This window comes from Sus scrofa, chromosome 12, assembly GCF_000003025.6.
Source record: "Sus scrofa isolate TJ Tabasco breed Duroc chromosome 12, Sscrofa11.1, whole genome shotgun sequence".
Lineage (NCBI taxonomy): Eukaryota > Metazoa > Chordata > Mammalia > Artiodactyla > Suidae > Sus > Sus scrofa.
The window spans coordinates 35,295,507-35,313,361 of NC_010454.4; the positions used below are offsets into that span (position 1 = coordinate 35,295,507).

The 17,855-nt window shown below is 39.5% G+C and overlaps 1 protein-coding gene across 9 annotated transcripts in view; it reads right to left on the bottom strand.

The window, feature by feature from the left end:
* The window catches only part of TRIM37 (tripartite motif containing 37), a 134,173-nt gene that overhangs the window by 36,215 nt on the left and 80,103 nt on the right, over nt 1-17,855 (bottom strand). For all 9 annotated transcript variants that reach the window (XM_021067287.1, XM_013981116.2, XM_021067283.1 and 6 more), the window contains exons 18-19: nt 6,130-6,324; nt 2,346-2,654 (exon numbers count right to left, since the gene is read on the bottom strand). In XM_021067287.1, coding sequence (XP_020922946.1) covers nt 2,346-2,654; nt 6,130-6,324 — 504 coding nt within the window. The remainder of the gene's footprint in view (nt 1-2,345; nt 2,655-6,129; nt 6,325-17,855) is intronic.

Genomic DNA, 17,855 nt, shown 5'->3' on the forward strand with positions numbered 1-17,855 from the left:
TAGTTAAAATGGTAAATTTATGTTACGTATATTTTAACACACACACACACACACACACACACACCCTCGCACACAAACACAGGTGAAAAGAGAATATATGTTTAAGAAAATGAAAACGGGAGTTCCCGTTGTGGCTCAGCAGTAATGAACCCGACCAGAATCCACGAGGATGAGGGTTCAATCCCTGGCCCCACTCAGTGGATTAAGATCTGGCGTTGCCATGAGCTGTGGTGTAGGTCGAAGATGTGGTTTGGATCTCGAGATGCTGTGACTGTGGTGTAGGGCGGCAGCTACAGTTCTGATTCAACCTCTAGCCTGGGAATTTCCATAATGTTGTAGGTGCGGCCCTAAAAAAAAAAAAAAAAAAAAAGGCAGAAAAAAATGCAAACGAAAATAAACTCTTTCTTGACTGAAGAGGGTGTTGACCCCCTCTAGTTACCATCCAATTTATTGTGAAATTTCTTGAAGCTGAGCAAACATGCTCTAGATTCTCACCACATTCACTTCTGCTATACCCCTCCAGGGGAATGGTTCTTAAAAGAGCCACTCACTCTTCATCTTGACACCTCTCAGTGGTATTACCACTCCACTTCTTTTTGAGACGCATTTAAAAAATTTCTTGAGATCTCATTCCCTCTATTTTTTCCTCCTATCTTAATGATTGCTCTTTTCAGTTTCCTTTCCTGGCTTCTCCATTACCAGGCCCTTAAATGCTTAAGTGCCCCAGAGTCAAAATTTCTCTTCTCCACGAAACTCCCTCCATCCTTGAACCCTGTCTTTAAACACCATATGATACTGTTGACTCCTGAACGTTTATACCCAGCTTTAACTTCATAATCTTCAAATTTAAGCAGCATTCAACTGCCTATGAGATACTTTACTAGGCATCTCAAACCTAACAAGTTTAAAAAAAGAATTCTTGCCTTCCTACCCATATGGCCCAACAATCCCCACACCTGCTTCTTATTTGATCTGCATCTCAATTAATGACATCACCAGTCACTGAGTTGCTTGGGCCAAAAACTTAAGCATCATTCTTGGTTTCTTAATTCCCCTAAACCTTTGTTACAAGGGCTGTGGAAAGAACTGAGCCCTACTGGTCTAAAATATCCACAGTATATAATAGATTAACTTCTTTCCTTTGTATCTACAATAGTACTAGTTATATACCATCTTTGGGAGAATTAAGAAAGGTGGGAACCTCTGTCAAGAAAGGCTTCTAGACTATGAGCAAGTTCCCCTACCCAGTATAGTAACTCCAGAATAAGTCACCGTATTTCACGTAAACTATTGTTAGAGGTTGTTAACTGTCTCACAACTCCCACTTTTCAACCCTTTTCAGATCCTTCTCCATACAATAAGCAAAGTAACCTTTGTAAAAGACGAATTAGATCATAAACACCCCCCTGATTTTTATTCTCTAGAGACTTCCTCCTAAAATCGGAATAAAATTCAAACTCCTCACTGAAGTCTAAGACTCTACCTGATCCAGAGCCTGCATACCTCTCTGACTTATTCTCCCGTATACTTAGTTCACCATGTTCGGCCACACTGGTCTTCCTTTGAGCCTTCAAACATGCAGAGCCAATCCTGTATACGTGACTTCACATTTGCTGTTCTGTTCCCCCTGCATGGCTGCCACCTTCTCAACCTCAGTTAAAATGTTGCCTCCTCAGAGCTTCCCTGACTACCCCAGTAGAAGAGCACACTCATCTGCTCTGCCCACATCACTCCTCTGTGGTTTCCTTCACAGTACTTTTTACCAAGTGAAATTATCTTTACTTGTCTATGTATTTTAATGTCTGATTCCTATTACATGAACATGAATACATAAATGCAAGATCCATGAGGTTAAGGATTTTGTCTTGTTTGTTGCCTAGTATGGAATAAGCAATCAAGAAATGTTAGGTCGGAGTTACTGTCGTGGCACAGTGGTTAATGAATCTGACTAGGAACCATGAGGTTGCGGGTTCAATCCCTGGCCATGCTCAGTGGGTTGGGGATCCGGCGTTGCTGTGAGCTGTAGGTTGCAGAAGCGGCTCTGATCTTGAGTTGCTGTGGCTCTGGTGTAGGCCGGTGGTTACAGCTCTGATTAGACCCCTAGCCTAGGAACCTCCATATGCTGTGGGAGTGGCCCTAGAAAAAGGTTAAAAAAAAAAAAAAAGAAATGTTAGGTCTATTACATAGTAAAAAAATACAGAATCAGTATTGGATGGGAGAAAAAGGTTATATGTATTTGTAGTCTTAACTCACTATAAGGTAAATGTTAAAATATTTTTACTCTGTCCTCTAGCTTCCCAAACGACACGTGGAGAAACAAAACTAATGAGATCTTTTTCACTTACAATTTCGTATGTAACAATTGGCAACTGAAGACTTTGCCAAGAGCTCCATTCCCAAATCCTGTAATCTGCTAGAGTTTTCGGTTCCACACGCAGCCAGAGCTGCCTGGTCAGCAGAAAGAAGACTTGCCGGCATGTCTCCAGAAGCAGCACTGTTGCCTTTTATTTCTGAAAGTGTATTCTTTACATCACTTTTCATACATCGAACTTCAGCCATTTGAGTTTTGAGTCTTTTTAACATCTTTAAATCAGAGGGAACTCGCCACATTGCCTGCTGCTTTCTTTGGTCTTTATCTTTTCGAGAATATGATGCTTCAGAGAGAAAGTGACAAGTCATGTTAATATACACTAACATTCAAGAAATCATTCTATACTGTAAGTTTAAGATATAAATAACCTAAGGTGCTTTAAGTGGTTATCAACAATAGAAGCATGCCTTAATAATTCCATTGATGAAAATATAGATTTTAACTGTAGGTTGAATAAAGTCTGAGTCTCATTATAATCACTTAAATATGAGTTATTATTTCTTTTTTTTTCAGGGCCACACCTGCAGCATATGAAAGTTCCCAGGCTAGGGGTTGAATAGGAGCTGCAGCTGCCGGCCTACACCACAGCCACAGCAACTCGGGATCCGAGCCGTGTCTGTGACCTACACCACAGTTCACGGCAATGCCAGACCCTTAATCCACTGAGCAAGGCCAGGGATCAAACCCGCAACCTCATGGTTCCTAGTTGGGTTTGTTAAACACTGAGCCACGATGGAAATTCCTAATTCTAAAATTTTTAAAAGCTGCCCTGACTGCACTTTCTTTTTACTTCTCCACTTTTCTCAAAATTTCCATTATGTTCACAACTGAAAAGAAAAAAACACATAAAAAACATAAATAAGCCTAGAAGCCAAATAGTTAATCAAGTATGCTATACATAGTGTATAAAAATATATACTATTCTAACTCAATTTTCTTTTTCTTTTTTTTTTTTTTTTTTTGTCTTTTTGCTATTTCTTTGGGCTGCTCCCGCGGCATATGGAGGTTCCCAGGCTAGGGGTCGAATCGGAGCTATAGCCCCCGGCCTACGCCAGAGCCACAGCAATGCAGGATCCGAGCCGCATCTGCAACCTACACCACAGCTCACAGCAACGCCGGATTGTTAACCCACTGAGCAAGGCCAGGGATCGAACCCGCAACCTCATGGTTCCTAGTCAGATTCGTTAACCACTGCACCACAACGGGAACTCCTAACTCAATTTTAAAACTTGATTTACTAAACTACTATCCAACGTAGATACAGCTATTAAGTGCCATGGAGTATCATTTAAAAAGTAGTTCCTGTTGCTAACGAATTGTTAACGAATCTGACTAGGAACCATGAGGTTGCGGGTTCGGTCCCTGCCCTTGCTCAGTGGGTTAACGATCCAGCGTTGCCGTGAGCTGTGGTGTAGGTTGCAGACACGGCTCGGATCTGGTGTTGCTGTGGCTCTGGCGTAGGCCGGTGGCTACAGCTCCGATTAGACCCCTAGCCTGGGAACCTCCATATGCCGCGGGAGCGGCCCAAGAAATAGCAACAACAACAAAAAAGACAAAAAAAAAAAAAAAAAAAAAAAGGAGTTCCCTGTAACTGAATTTTGCAGCCATTAAACTAACAAATGTTTTCTCTCTTTCAAGAGAAGGTGGTTAAAGTTGTTTTTCATTTCTTTCCCCCACCCATATATTAAAAAGAGAGGAATGAGCAAGGAAAATATACACTTTCTTTTGGAGAAAGGGAAAAGGAAATAGGTATTGTGGAAAGATTATTATAACTGACTCAAAGCAAAAGAAACCAAGTTCCCTACCCAAACCTCACCCCCTATGAGGGGGCCACAGGTACCCTAACTAGACAAAGAACAAGTTTTTACTAGCAGGAATGTCAACTGCTTAGGCACTGCAACAATCTACTACCCTAAGAGGGAAAAGGCAGGAGCTGCAGTGTATCCAACAGCCCTCTTCACTTCTGCTCAAAAGAACCCAGATTGTCCCAGGTACCAGATGAGCAGCAGTGTGCTAGAGACAGCTGGGTCTGTCCTTTGTTCGGCCCTAGGTATGAGTCCAGGACTGGTCTAAGCTCATTCTTCTTTGACCATTTAGAGTGTCACATGACTCAACAGTTTCAGCCAAAAGTTAAGGGTGTGTGGGGTTTTCTATCTTGATAAGGAGATTTTATTACATTGGGTAATATAGCTGATAAGTAAAAGGGCTTGAATTCAAACTGAGAAATCACTCCAGAGTCAGTCCTCTTAATAACTTTGATCTCCAGGGTCACAGGATTAGATCTTTTTCCCACCCAGTCCCTTCTTTCCTGCTAGTGACACATTCCTGTGAGTAAATGATGCCTGAAGCTGTGGTTTCATCTTATTGCCATGAGAGATGAGCCAGAAGAATCACAGGGAGACCATTCTGTGCCCTACTTTAAATACCTGAGGAACCTGGATCACTTACCTCTAGACTTAATATGCATAACAAAGTGCTTTTGCTATTATTAGTTAAGCCATTACCAGTAGCAACAATTTATTGCTTGTAGCTGAGAGCATTCACAATAGAATATTAGGACAGATTTTAGAAATCCAGGATTTGTTTTGAGATCTAACACTTAGCTGCTGTAACTTTAAGTCTTCCAACTTCTGAGTCCATTTATTTAGTTGTAAAACGAAGACAATAATATACACATAACAGGGCTGTTGTGACCCTCAAACAAGTCAATGTCTGTGAAAGCACTTTGCACCATAGCTTCCCTCCAACCCACTGTCCACCAAGATGACAGGGCAGTTTTCTAAAATCCAAATCGGATGTTATTATTCTGCTTAGAATCACTGAGGAAAAGCATCAGCATGGCACCCAAGACCCTACGTTATCTGATTCCACCTTAGTTCTCAGTGGCTTTATCTTCTGCCTCTGAGGCAGAATAATAATTCAGGTAGTTAGTATAGGAACATGGGCTTTGATATCTCCTTTGATATGGTCATTAATTAATATCTGTAACTTAAGGGTTCCAGTGAAAAACATCCCCACTGGCCTTGTTTACTACAGGGAGTGTATCTGTCAATCTCTAACCCATCCCTCAATGGACAGGAAAGGAATGAGAGGAATGGCAACTCCCAGTCTAGGGAAAAGAACAAACCAACCTTAAAACTCACTGAGCATATCCACCTCTAAGACCCGTATTGGACAAGGAATGATACAAGTAAACTGGGCAAGGCCAGTGCGAAAAAGAACTACTATCTGGACCTCCACACTGGTACTCCTGTCTTAAAGCAATAAAAACCTCCATTAGAACAACTGAAAGGGGGGGCTCTTCCTCCCCATCCCAGTGTCTGTGCTGGGAGATATTTGCTTTCCTGTATTAAAGACTTATGTGGAGTTCAAGTGCTTTTGTGTTGTGATGTATGTCGCAGACATGGCTCAGATCCCACATTGCTGTGGCTGTGGAGTAAACCAGCAGCTATAGCTCTGACTGGACCCTTATCCTGGGAACTTCCATATGCCGTGGGTATGGCCCTAAAAAGACAAAAAAATAAAAATAAAAGGCAAATTACACAAAAACCTTCTTACAGGCATGCTGACATTAGTTTTGCACAAAACACCTTTGAACAATAACCAAAAATTAGTTTGATAAATTTTTATAAAATACAACGAAAAATCAATTTGCTACCAAAATATACCATGTTCTACCACTTAGACATTTAGATTCAAATTTAAGAGTTCTTCGGGAAAACCACAGAAAAAAAGGTAAATTATTGATAATATTTTACCTGCAGGCTGCAAAAGTGAAGCAGGTGGGCGAGGCTGTAAGCCCCACAGATTTTCCATACTGCTCCGGTCCTTAAGGTCCAATAAGTGTATTAAAATTAAAGGATCAATGTCTAATAAACTACTGGTAGCAGCAGAGCATAAGTGTGCTCTTCTTGACATTCTGCTACTGGCACCCACATAGCCATGGTTACTACCTGCAAAAGAGAAAGAGATGTAGAAAATGAAAGACAAGTAATTGGTCTAAAATAAGTATACTAAAAAGAAAAAGTAAACTTGTCAGTGTTGTTTGAATACTTGTCTATGGATCAATCTCTTAGGATCCGGTGTTTACAATGAGAAGCACAAAGAAGAAACCATGGTGCCAGAAAGGCGTACAAAGAACAGTGACTGAGTGGAGTTCCTGCTGTGGCGCAGCTGGTTTAAGAATCCTACAGCAAGAGTCCCTGTCATGGCTTAGCAGAAATGAATCTGACTAGTATCCATAAGAATGCAGGTTCGATTCCTGGCCTCACTCAGTGGTTTAAGGATCCGGCGCTGCCATGAGCTGTGGTGTAGGTCACAGACATGGCTCAGATCCTGCGTTGCTGTGCTGCAGGCTGGTGGCTACAGCTCTGATTCAACCCCTAGCCTGTGAACCTCCATATGCCTCGGGTATGGCCCTAAAACGCCAAAAACAAACAAAAAGAATCCAACTGCAGTAGCTGGGGTCACTAGAGATGCAGGTTCGATCCCCAGCCCAGGGCAGTGGGTTAAGGGATCTGGTATTGCCATAGCTGCGGCTACAGCTCTGATTTGACTCCTAGCCTGGGAACCTCCATATGCGGCGGGAGCGGCCCTAAAAAAGGCAAAAAGACAAAAAACAAAACAAAACAAAAAGAACAAGTGACTGAGAACTGGCCTCATTACTATCTTACCACCCAAAATTCAGGAGCAATCTTCAACCCCATCCCAAACCCTACAAAAAAAAAAAAAAAAAAAAAAAAAAAAAAAAAAAAAAAAAAGGTGATGACGGGTAAAATATAAAATCAGGGAGGATGAGGAGTTCCCGTCGTTGCAGAGCGGAAATGAATCTGACTAGGAACAATGAAGTTGCAGGTTCAATCCCTGGCCTTGCTCAATGGGTTAAGGATCTGGTGTTGCCGTGAGCTGTGATGTAGGTCGCAGACGAGGCTCAGATCCTGTGTTGCTGTGGCTGTGGTGTAGGCCAGTAGCTGGAACTCTGATTGAACCCCTAGCCTGAGAACCTCCATATACCACGAGTGCAGCCCTAAAAAAAAAAAAAAATTAGGGAAGGTGAGCGTGAAGAAAAGGAGAATATACTCATAAACTAGTGGTCTTAGATGAAAGTCAAATCCCCTAGGAAAACAGAGCCCAAGAAATTAGACACCAAAATAAGAACCTTCTCCAGGTCTCTGGGCAGCAAAATGCTCAAGTCATAAGGGTTTGGCAGACTTTTTTTCTAGTTTCATTAAATACTGAAGTGCAATTTGAAGATTTTACTCTGAACTTGTTCATGGTTAATGCATAATGTAAACCATGTAATATCTATATTACCTATATTGCACTAATAAGCTCCATAAGCCAAGGGACACCACTGACTTACCTCTACTGCATAGTGCAATGCCTAACAAGTATTAGTTGTGGAAATGTGTTAAAATGACCTTCTTAAATAAAGCTATTTAAATATACTCTAAAGAAACACAACATCAAAAGATGTTACATGCAGCAAAGTTTTAAAGTGGGTAATATAAAAATATCATGAAATAATCAGATTCTGACTATTCATGAGTGTTTCCAAAGAGATCCAGAAAAGAAAAATAAATTAAAAAAACTCAGTTTAGTTATTCAAAAGCTTCAGGCCAATTATGTAATTATTGCTTTTCATATATATTTACATCTTCATGTCTGAAGTAACCTTCTCTTACTTCTTCACTCTCTTCTTCTTCAAAGAATTCTCTCTCATTGCCAATTTTTCTTTTTAACCCCACTGCAACTCCCACTTAGAAAGGCAGAAACTGGAGTTCCAGTTGTGGTGCAATGGAAACGAATCCAACTAGTATCCATGAGGATGCAGGTTCGATCCCTGGCCTTGCTCAGTGGGTTGAAGATCCGGCATTGCTGTGAGCTGTGCTGTAGATCATAGACAAGGCTGGGATTTGGCGTTGCTGTGGCTGTGGTGTAAGTGGGCAGCTGTAGCTCCGATTTGACCTCTAGCCTGGCACATGTGGCACTTAGAGAAGAAAAGAAAAACAAACAAACAAACCTGGGCGTTCCTAATGTGGCTCAGCAGGAACAAATCTAACTAGCATCTGTGAGGATATGGTTCGATCCCTGGCCTTGCTCAGTAGGTTAAGGATCCAGCATTGCCATGAGCTGTGGTATAAGGTCACAGGAGCGGCTCGGATCTCATGTTGCTGTGGCTGTGGCATAGGCCAGCGGCCACAGCTCCAATTCCACCCCTAGCCTAGGAACCTCCACATGCCGCAGGTGTGGCCCTAAAATATAAGTATGTAAATAAATAAATAAATAAAACCAAAAAACCTGTTAGCATCCATGAAGATGTGGGTTCCATCCCTGGCCTTGCTCAGTGGGTTAAGGATCTGGTGTTGCCCTGTAGGCTGGCAGCTGCAGCTCTGATTTAACCCCCGGCCTGGGAAATTCCATATGCCACAGATGTGGCCCTAAAAAGAAAAAATAAAATAAAAATAAGAAGGGAAAAACTACTCCTCCTCTACCTTGAAACTATTTCTTAGCTCTTTTTCTTTACTAAGGAGTCCTCAAATCAGGCTGCTAATGAGTCAGTTGGAGGAACTTTTAAAATTACAGATTCCATTTACAAACACTGTAATCAGGTCACAAAACAATAAATATGTATCATCAGACCAAAACAAACAAACAAACAAAACAAAAAACATTACAGACTCCAGGGGTTCCTGTTGTGCCGCAGGGGTTAATGAATCTGGCTAGTATCCATGAGGATGTGGGTTCAATCCCTGGCCTCGCTCAGTGGTTTAGGGATCCGGTGTTGCCATGAGCTGTGGAGCAGGTTGCAGACGCAGCTCAGATCTGGCATTGTTGTGACTATGGCATAGACTGGCAGCTACAGCTCTGATTTGACCCCTAGCCTGGGAACCTCCAAATGATGAAGGTACAAGCCAGCCCTAAAAAGACAAAAAAGAGAAAAAGAAAAAAAGAAAAAAAGAAAAAAAGAAAAAAAAAAAAAGAACAGATTCCAGGCTCTCCTCCAGATGTACGGAATGAGACTACTGGAGTCCGATCCCTGTGGTTCTGACTGTACAGTAAGCTCAGTAAGCCCAGAGAGTACCTACTGGCTCAATATTTGATTCTTCTTTGAAAGTAGAAGATGCTCTTTCTCCCATGTTAAATGGACTCCCAGTAATTAAAGTACTGTTAACTGTCTCCTGTTTTCTGACCACTCTCTCAGGTCACTACTCTCACCAACGAGCAAAAACTCCTTTCTTTTGTGCTTCACGCCCTCAGCTCCTTCCTCTCGACCAAGTTCCCGAATTTTCTATTCACTATCACATTCATTCACAGGCATTAAAGGTTTCAGCATCTCAGACTATTGCCTTTGGGATGGATAAGCAATGAGATCTTGCTGTGTAGCACTGGGAACTATATCTAGTCACTTATGATGGAGCATGATAATGTGAGAAAAAAGAGTCTATACATGTATGTGTAACTGCGTCACCATGCTGTATAGCAGAAAACTGACAACATTGTAAACCAGCTATAATGAAAAAAAATTAAAAAAACATTATAGGGAGTTCCTGTCGTGGCTCAGTGGTTAACAAATCCAACTAGGAACCATGAGGTTGCAGGTTCGATCCCTGCCCTTGCTCAGTGGGTTAAGGATCCGGTGTTGCCGTGAGCTGTGGTGTAGGTTGCAGACCCGACTCGGATCCTGCATTGCTGTGGCTCTGGCGTAGGTTGGCGGCTACAGCTCTGATTTGACCTCTAGCCTGGGAACCTCCATATGCTGTGGGAGTGGCCCTAGAAACGGCAAAAAGAAAAAAAAAAAAAAAAATCATTATATATATAAAAAGATTTTAACAACTAGTTCAGTTCCCCTCTCTCAGAGGTAACACTGCCATCTGTCTGGGTATGTGTGTGTCTATCTCCGTGTGTCTGTTTGTCTCATATGTAAGTATACAGCCTAGTGAATGTTTAGAAATTAACAGCAGCCCAAAATTCCATGTCTCCTAAAATTGCTCACTAATCTTCCTCCCTAAAGGTAACTCTGATCCAGAGTTAAACACCATAGATTAGTTTTGCCTGTTTTTGAACTTTATATAAATGTAACGATAGAGTTGAACTTTTATATCTCGTTTTTTTCTCAGCATTATATTCATGAGATTCATCTGTATTTCTATATATATAGTTTATTCATTTTTCATTATTCCTGTGCAGTACCCCAAAACACGAATATGTCCAATTTATTTCTTTATTCTATTAGGAAAGGATTTGGGTTGCTTTTAGCTTTTGGCTACTAGGAAAAAACCTACTGAACTTATAAGCAGGTAACTGCTCTTGAAGTTCACATGGGGAGGGGAACCCTCAAAAAAAGCAAATGGATCCTCTCTTGAGCCAAGCTAGATCAATCCTGCTAAAATGTCACAGTGATCTATATGAGCTCTTGACTTCGTCACAGTGCCTGCATGCATTAGCATGACACTCAAGGTCCTATACAGTCCAATCCCAAACTACTTTCTCCAGTTTTTCACACCCTTTAACTATAAACTACAATTATTTTTCTTAAATTAAAAACATACAGGAGTTCCCGTCGTGGCGCAGTGGTTAACGAATCCGACTAGGAACCATGAGGTTGCGGGTTCGGTCCCTGCCCTTGCTCAGTGGGTTAACGATCCGGCGTTGCCATGAGCTGTGGTGTAGGTTGCAGACGCGGCTCGGATCCCACGTTGCTGTGGCTCTGGCATAGGCTGGCAGCTACAGCTCCGATTAGACCCCTAGCCTGGGAAACTCCATATGCCGCGGGAGCAGCCCAAGAAATAGCAAAAAGACAAAAAAAAAAAAAAACATACAGAAAAAAACTCCAAACAATGTGAAAAAGAACAATGCTGCTCTAAATATTCTTGCAAAACTCTACTGGCAAACACCAGCTCCCATTCTTTTGGAATTGGGAAAGCTATAGAATGTCTATGTTCAGCTTTAGCCCATATTGCCCAACAATTTTCCAAAGTAGTGGTATCAACTTTCATTCCTACCATCAGGGTATGAGAGTTTCCATCTCTCCACATGCATTCAACATTTAGTATTGCCAGTTTAAAAAGTATTAGCCATTATAATGGGTATGCAATGATATCATACTGTAGTTTTTATCTGTCATTTCCTGAAAAAAGAATGAAGAAAAATGAACAGTCTCAGAGACCTTTGGAACCCCACCAAGTATACCAACATACACATAATGGGAATTAGAGAGGAAGAATATTATTCAAAGAAAAGTGGGATAAAACTTTCCCATATGTAATGAAATCCATTAATCTATACATCCAAAAAACTCAGTTCAATACACTTCATGTAGCGTAAATAAACTCAAGAGATCCACACTGATACATATCACAATTTGCATGTCTCCGATGAAAGAGTCTGTGCACACTTAAAAATGTGTATTGGTCATCTAGATAGCCTCCTTGGTGAAGTGTCTAGTCTCACCTTTTGCCTTTTTTTCCAAGGATGCTGGTTTCTTTTTCTTATTGATTTGTACAAGTTCTTTATATATTATGGATGAATCTTTTGAACACTATTTTTAATTACTTCACTTACCCTAATGAATAAAAAGTATAATGCTTGTAATAAAAAGCGATATACATTACTAGACAAGACTGCACACACCTGTGATCTTCTAAGCAGCTAGATATGAGTTGAAAACAATACATGGGGATCCCATGGGTCTCTCAAAATCAACACAGAGCAAACTTAATACATTATCTCCTGTTTCTAAACTTGTTATCTTATGCAATGGCACAGCCTAACCTAGAAATCTTTTTTTTTTTTTTTCCCCCCTTTTTAGGGCCAAACCTGCAGCATATGGAGGTTCCCAGGTTAGGGGTCTAGTAGGAGCTACAGCTGCCGGCCTAAGCCACAGCTATAGCAACACGGGATCCTTAACCCTCTGAGCAAGGCCAGAGATTGAACCCGCAACCTCATGGTTCCTAGTCGGATTTATTTCTGCTGCGCCACGATGAGAACTCCCTAACCTAGAAATCTTAAGGAATCACTCCCACCTCTCCACCAACTCCAACCCATTCAGCAAGACTCCCAAGTGCTATATATGCTATAACTATTTAACATCATTCAAAAGGTTTCTGCTCTACGCATATTGCTACTGCCTTACTTTTAGGTCCCCCAAATTTCCCTCCTGGAATATAGAGGTTGTTTTCTAACTAATCTTACCTATCCATCTTTAATTCATTTTCCACTATATAGATAAATTTGATCACATTCTTTTTTTAACACCTTTTAGTGGTTCCACAGAATAAAGCCCAAACTCAGCCTGGCAAATACGACTTTCTGTTACCTGATCTGCTTACCAAGCTCACATTGGCCTGCCTCCATATAAACTCAACTCTCAGTTATCTGAAATTCTCACAAAGGACAATTCTGTAACCTCTGCCTAGAACACCTTTGCTCTTTAATCTCATATTTCCTTATTTGCCTAATGAACTCTTAGGTCATCTTTCAAGAGCAAAATCACACACCACTCTCTTTCTGAAGCTTTTTTCCAGCCATTTCTAATTACCTGTTCTTTCCATTTTGGTGTCACCTTATGTCTATACTTATGATCACAAAGTTTTGCAATGACTAGTGCTGGACTCTCATTTAGGAATAGTGATGCTCATTCATTTTATAATCCCAGTGAACAACAAAATGGCTGGCAGTGGGTATTCATTAAACATTTGCTGAAAAAGTAATCTTAAAAGTCTTTAAACTGAAATAAATAACAAACCTTCATTTTACAAAGGTTATCATACTGCCCGAACCTTTTAATTCTCAAAGAGGTATTGTTACAATGTTTCCTAAGTCACACACACTGGCAGGCAATTATAGAATTGATTTTTGCATTCAGCTGATTCAACTAGCTAATGTTATATATTAGAAGGATATTTAAAACACTTTTCAGCACATATTATTGAGCCTATATTCTCTTGCAACTAAAAAAAATAAATAAGAGAAAAAACTGAAAGCAAATCTAATAAGAATGAGGCCACCGGAGTCATTAAATATTTGTTTTACACTATATTGTTATTTAAAACTGTCTAAAAATTTAAATTTAATAAATACTGTTTTACTATATACCTAGGCTTCTAAGAAAAGTTCTTCTCCTATTTAATGGACAAACTAACATCTTAACTGCAATAGACTGACCACTTATGAAACTAGTAGGAAGGATAAAAGAGGAAAGTAAAATCACCTATGTCCAAAATATGCAGTTAAGAGATATACAAAACAAGAGATGTAAAATGTAACATAAAAACAATAAATATGGAGCAGTGGGGAATAAAAATGTATAGTTTTAGAATAAGTTCAAACTTAAGAAACCAGCAACTTAAAATAATTGTGTATGTGTGTGTGTGTGTATATATATATATGTATTTATACACACACAACTCATGATATCCAAAAACTAAAAGGCCATAATAGATACAGACACAAAAAGGAGAAAGAAATCCAAACTCTTTTTTTTTTTTTTTTTTTTGGTCTTTTTGCTATTTCTTGGGCCGCTCCCGTGGCATATGGAGGTGTTCCCAGGCTAGGGGTCGAATCGGAGTTGTAGCCACCGGCCTACACCAGAGCCACAGCAACACAGGATCCGAGCCGCGTCTGCAACCTACCGGATCGTTAACCCACTGAGCAAGGGCAGGGACCGAACCTGCAACCTTCATGGTTCCTAGTCAGATTTGTTAACCACTGCGCCACGACGGGAACTCCAGAAATCCAAACTCTTAACACTAAAGACAGTCATCAAATCACAAGGGAAGAGAGTGAAAAAAGAAAGGAACACAGAAGAAATTAAAAAACCAGTAAACTATTAACAAAATGGCAATAAGTACATACTATCAATCATTACTTTAAATGTAAGTAGACTAAATGCACCAATTAAAAGACAAAGGGTGGCTGAAGGATACAAAAACAAGACTCATATGTATGCACCTGTAAGACTCACTTCAGGTCTAATGACACCCACAAAGTTAAGAGGATAGAAAAAGGTATTACATGGAAGTGGAAAAGAAAAGAAACCTGGGGTAGCAGTACTCATATCAGACAAATTAAGCTTTAAAACAAAGATCTTGACAGACAAAAGTCATCACATAATAGATCAATTCAACAAGAAGATATAACAATTGTAAATAAATATGCACCCAACATAGGAGCACCGAAATACATAACACAAATATTAACATACATAAAGAGAGAAAATTGACAATAACACAATAATAGTGGGGCACTTTAACACCCCACTTACATCAATGGATAGATCATCCAGACAGAAAATCAATAAACACTGGCTCTAAACAACTCATTAGACCAGATGGATTTAATAGAGATATCTAGATATAGGCATGGGCATCTAAATACATAGAGTATTCTATCCAAAAGCAGCAGAGTTCACATTCTTTTCAAGTGCATAGGGAATATTATTGTCCAGGATAAATCACATGCTACGTCACAAAACAAGCCATAAATTTAAGACTGAAATTATATCAATCATCTTTTCTGACCACAACATTATATGAGACTAGAATCAACTACAAGAAAAAAACTGCAAAAAATACAAACATATGGAGGCTAAACAACATGCTACTAAACAAGTGAAGAAATCTAAGAGGAAATTAAAAAAAAAATCTGGAAACAAATGAAAACAGAAACAGAATAATCCAAAAATTTATGGAATGTAGCAAAAACAATTCTAAGACAAAAGTAGCAATTACAAGCCTACCTCATGAAACAAGAAATAGCGCAAATAAACAACATAATCTTCCACCTAAAGAATGAGAGGAAGAAAAGAAAAAACAAAAGCCAAAGTTGGTAGAAGGAAAGAAACAGTTACAACTGACACCACAGAAATATAAAGAATTGTAAGAAATGACTACAGACAATTGTGTCCAATAAAATGGACAACCTAGAAGAAATGGATAAACTATCGGAAATGTACAATCTCCCAAGACTGAACTAGGAAGAAACAGGAAACTTATGAACAGGCCAATTACTAGTAAATGAAATTGAATCAGTAATTAAAAACACTTAATTCCCAACAAATAAAACTCCAAGACCATAGGGCTTCACAGGCAAATATTTAAAAAAGAGCTAACACTTATCTTTCTCAAACTATTTCAAAAAAATTGAAGAGGAAGGAATGTTTCCAAACTCACTGTACAGGGCTAGTATCACCCTGACACCAAAACCAGATAAAAACACCAGAAGAAAAAAAAAAAATACAGACCAATATCATTGATGGACACAGAAGCAAAAATTCTCAACAACCTATTAGAAAACTGAATTCAACATTACATCACAAGGATCATACACCATGATGAAGTGGGATTTATCATAGGGATGAAAGGATGGTTCAATACCTGCAAAATGATGTGAAACACATTAACAAATTACAGAATAAAAATCTTTTGATCATCTCAATAAACGCAAAAAAAGCGTCTGACAAATTTCAACACCCATTTATAATAAAAACTATAAACAAAATGGGTATAAAGGGAACATACTGGTGTTCCCTGGTGGCCTAGCAGTTAAGGATTTGGCATTGCTATGGCTTGGGTTCAATCCCAGGCCTGGGAACTTTCACATGTGTGGCCAAAAATAATAAATAAATAATCAAATAAAACATATCCCAACATAATAAAGCCAAAAATAAAAAGCTCACAGCTAACATCATACTCAACACTTAAAAAATGAAAGAATTTCCTTTATGATCAGGAACAAGACAAATATACTCTCATCACTTTCATTCAACATAATACTGGAAGTCTTAGCGATGGCAATCAGACAAGAAAAAACTTTATTTTTTATCTTTGTAGGGATGCACCTGCGGCACATGGCGGTTCCCAGGCTAGGGTCGAATTGGAGCTGTAGCCACCAGCCTAAACCACAGCCATAGCAATGCAGGATCTAAGTCACATCGGAAACCTACACCACAGCTCTGGACAACGCCTGATCCTTAACCCACTGAGTGAGGCCAGGGACGAAGGCCAACCTTTGTCCTCATGGATGCTAGTCAAATTCATTTCTGCTGAACCACGACAGGGAACTCCATTAAAAGAAACCAAATTGGGAAGGAAGAAGCAAATCTGTCACTGTTTACAGATTACATGATACTATTTATAGAAAATCCTAAAGGTGCCATCAAACTACTAGAACACATCAATCAATGTGGTAAAGCTGCAGGACAAAACAAAAATCTAGTACATTTCTATGGTCTAATAACTATCAGAAGGAGAAATTAGAAAATAATCTCATTTACAATTTCATCAAAAAGAATAAAGTAGCTGGGGGGGAAAAAAAAATCTAACCAAGGAGGTAAAAAATTTATACCCTGAAAACTCTAAGACTGATGAAAGAAACTGAAAGCAACACAAACAAATGGAGAGGTATATTGTGCTCATGGCAGAATTAATATTGTTAAAATGACTATACTACCCAAGGTAATCTACAGATTCAATGCAATCCCTATCAAAACACCAAGAGCATTTTTCACAGAACTAGAACAAAGAATCCTAGTATTTGTATAGAAACACCCAGAAAAAAATAGCCACAGCAATCCTTAGAAAGAACATAGTTGGAGGTATCATGCTCCTTGATTTCAAACTATTCTACAAAGCTACAGTCATCAAAATAGTATGATACTGGCACAAAAACAGGCACATTGATCAGTGGAACATAACAGAGAGCCCAGAAATAAACCCATGCTTACATGGTCAATCATCTATGACAAAGGAGGCAAGAAGATACAATGGGGAAAAGACAGCCTCGTCAATAAATGGTATTGGGTAAAACTAGACAGTTACATGCAAAAAGAATCAAACCAGACAACTTTCCCGTCACATACCCCAAAATAAATAAAAAATGGATTAAAGATTTAAATGTAAGATCCAAAACCATAAAACTCTTAGAAAATAGGCAATATGCGCTTTGACATCAGTCTTAGGGATATTTTTTTGGCTATGTCTCCCTAGGCAAGGGAAACAGAAGCAAAAATAAACAAAATGGGCTATATAAAACCAAAAGGCTTTTGCAGAGCAAAGGGAACTATAAACAAAATGACAAGGCGGGCTACTGAGCGGGAGAAGATATTTGCCTCTTAATATTAGATATTTGCATCAATATACCTGATGAGAGGCTAACAGTCAAACATATAAAGAATTCATATAACTTGGGAGTTCCCTTTGTGGCTCAACAGTTAACAAACCCAACTAGGATCCCATGAGGATGAGGGTTCAATCCCTGGCTTCATTCAGTGGGTCAGGGATCCGGCATTGCTTTGAGCTGTGGTGTAGGTCACACACTCGGCTCAGATCCCACGTTGCTGTGGCTGTGGCGTAGGGCTGCAGCTATAGCTCTGATTCAACCCCTAGCCTGGGAACTTCCATATGCCACAAGTGTGGCCCTAAAATAGCAAAAAAAAGAAAGAAAAAAAAGAAAGAATTCGCATAACTCAATATTGTAAAAACAA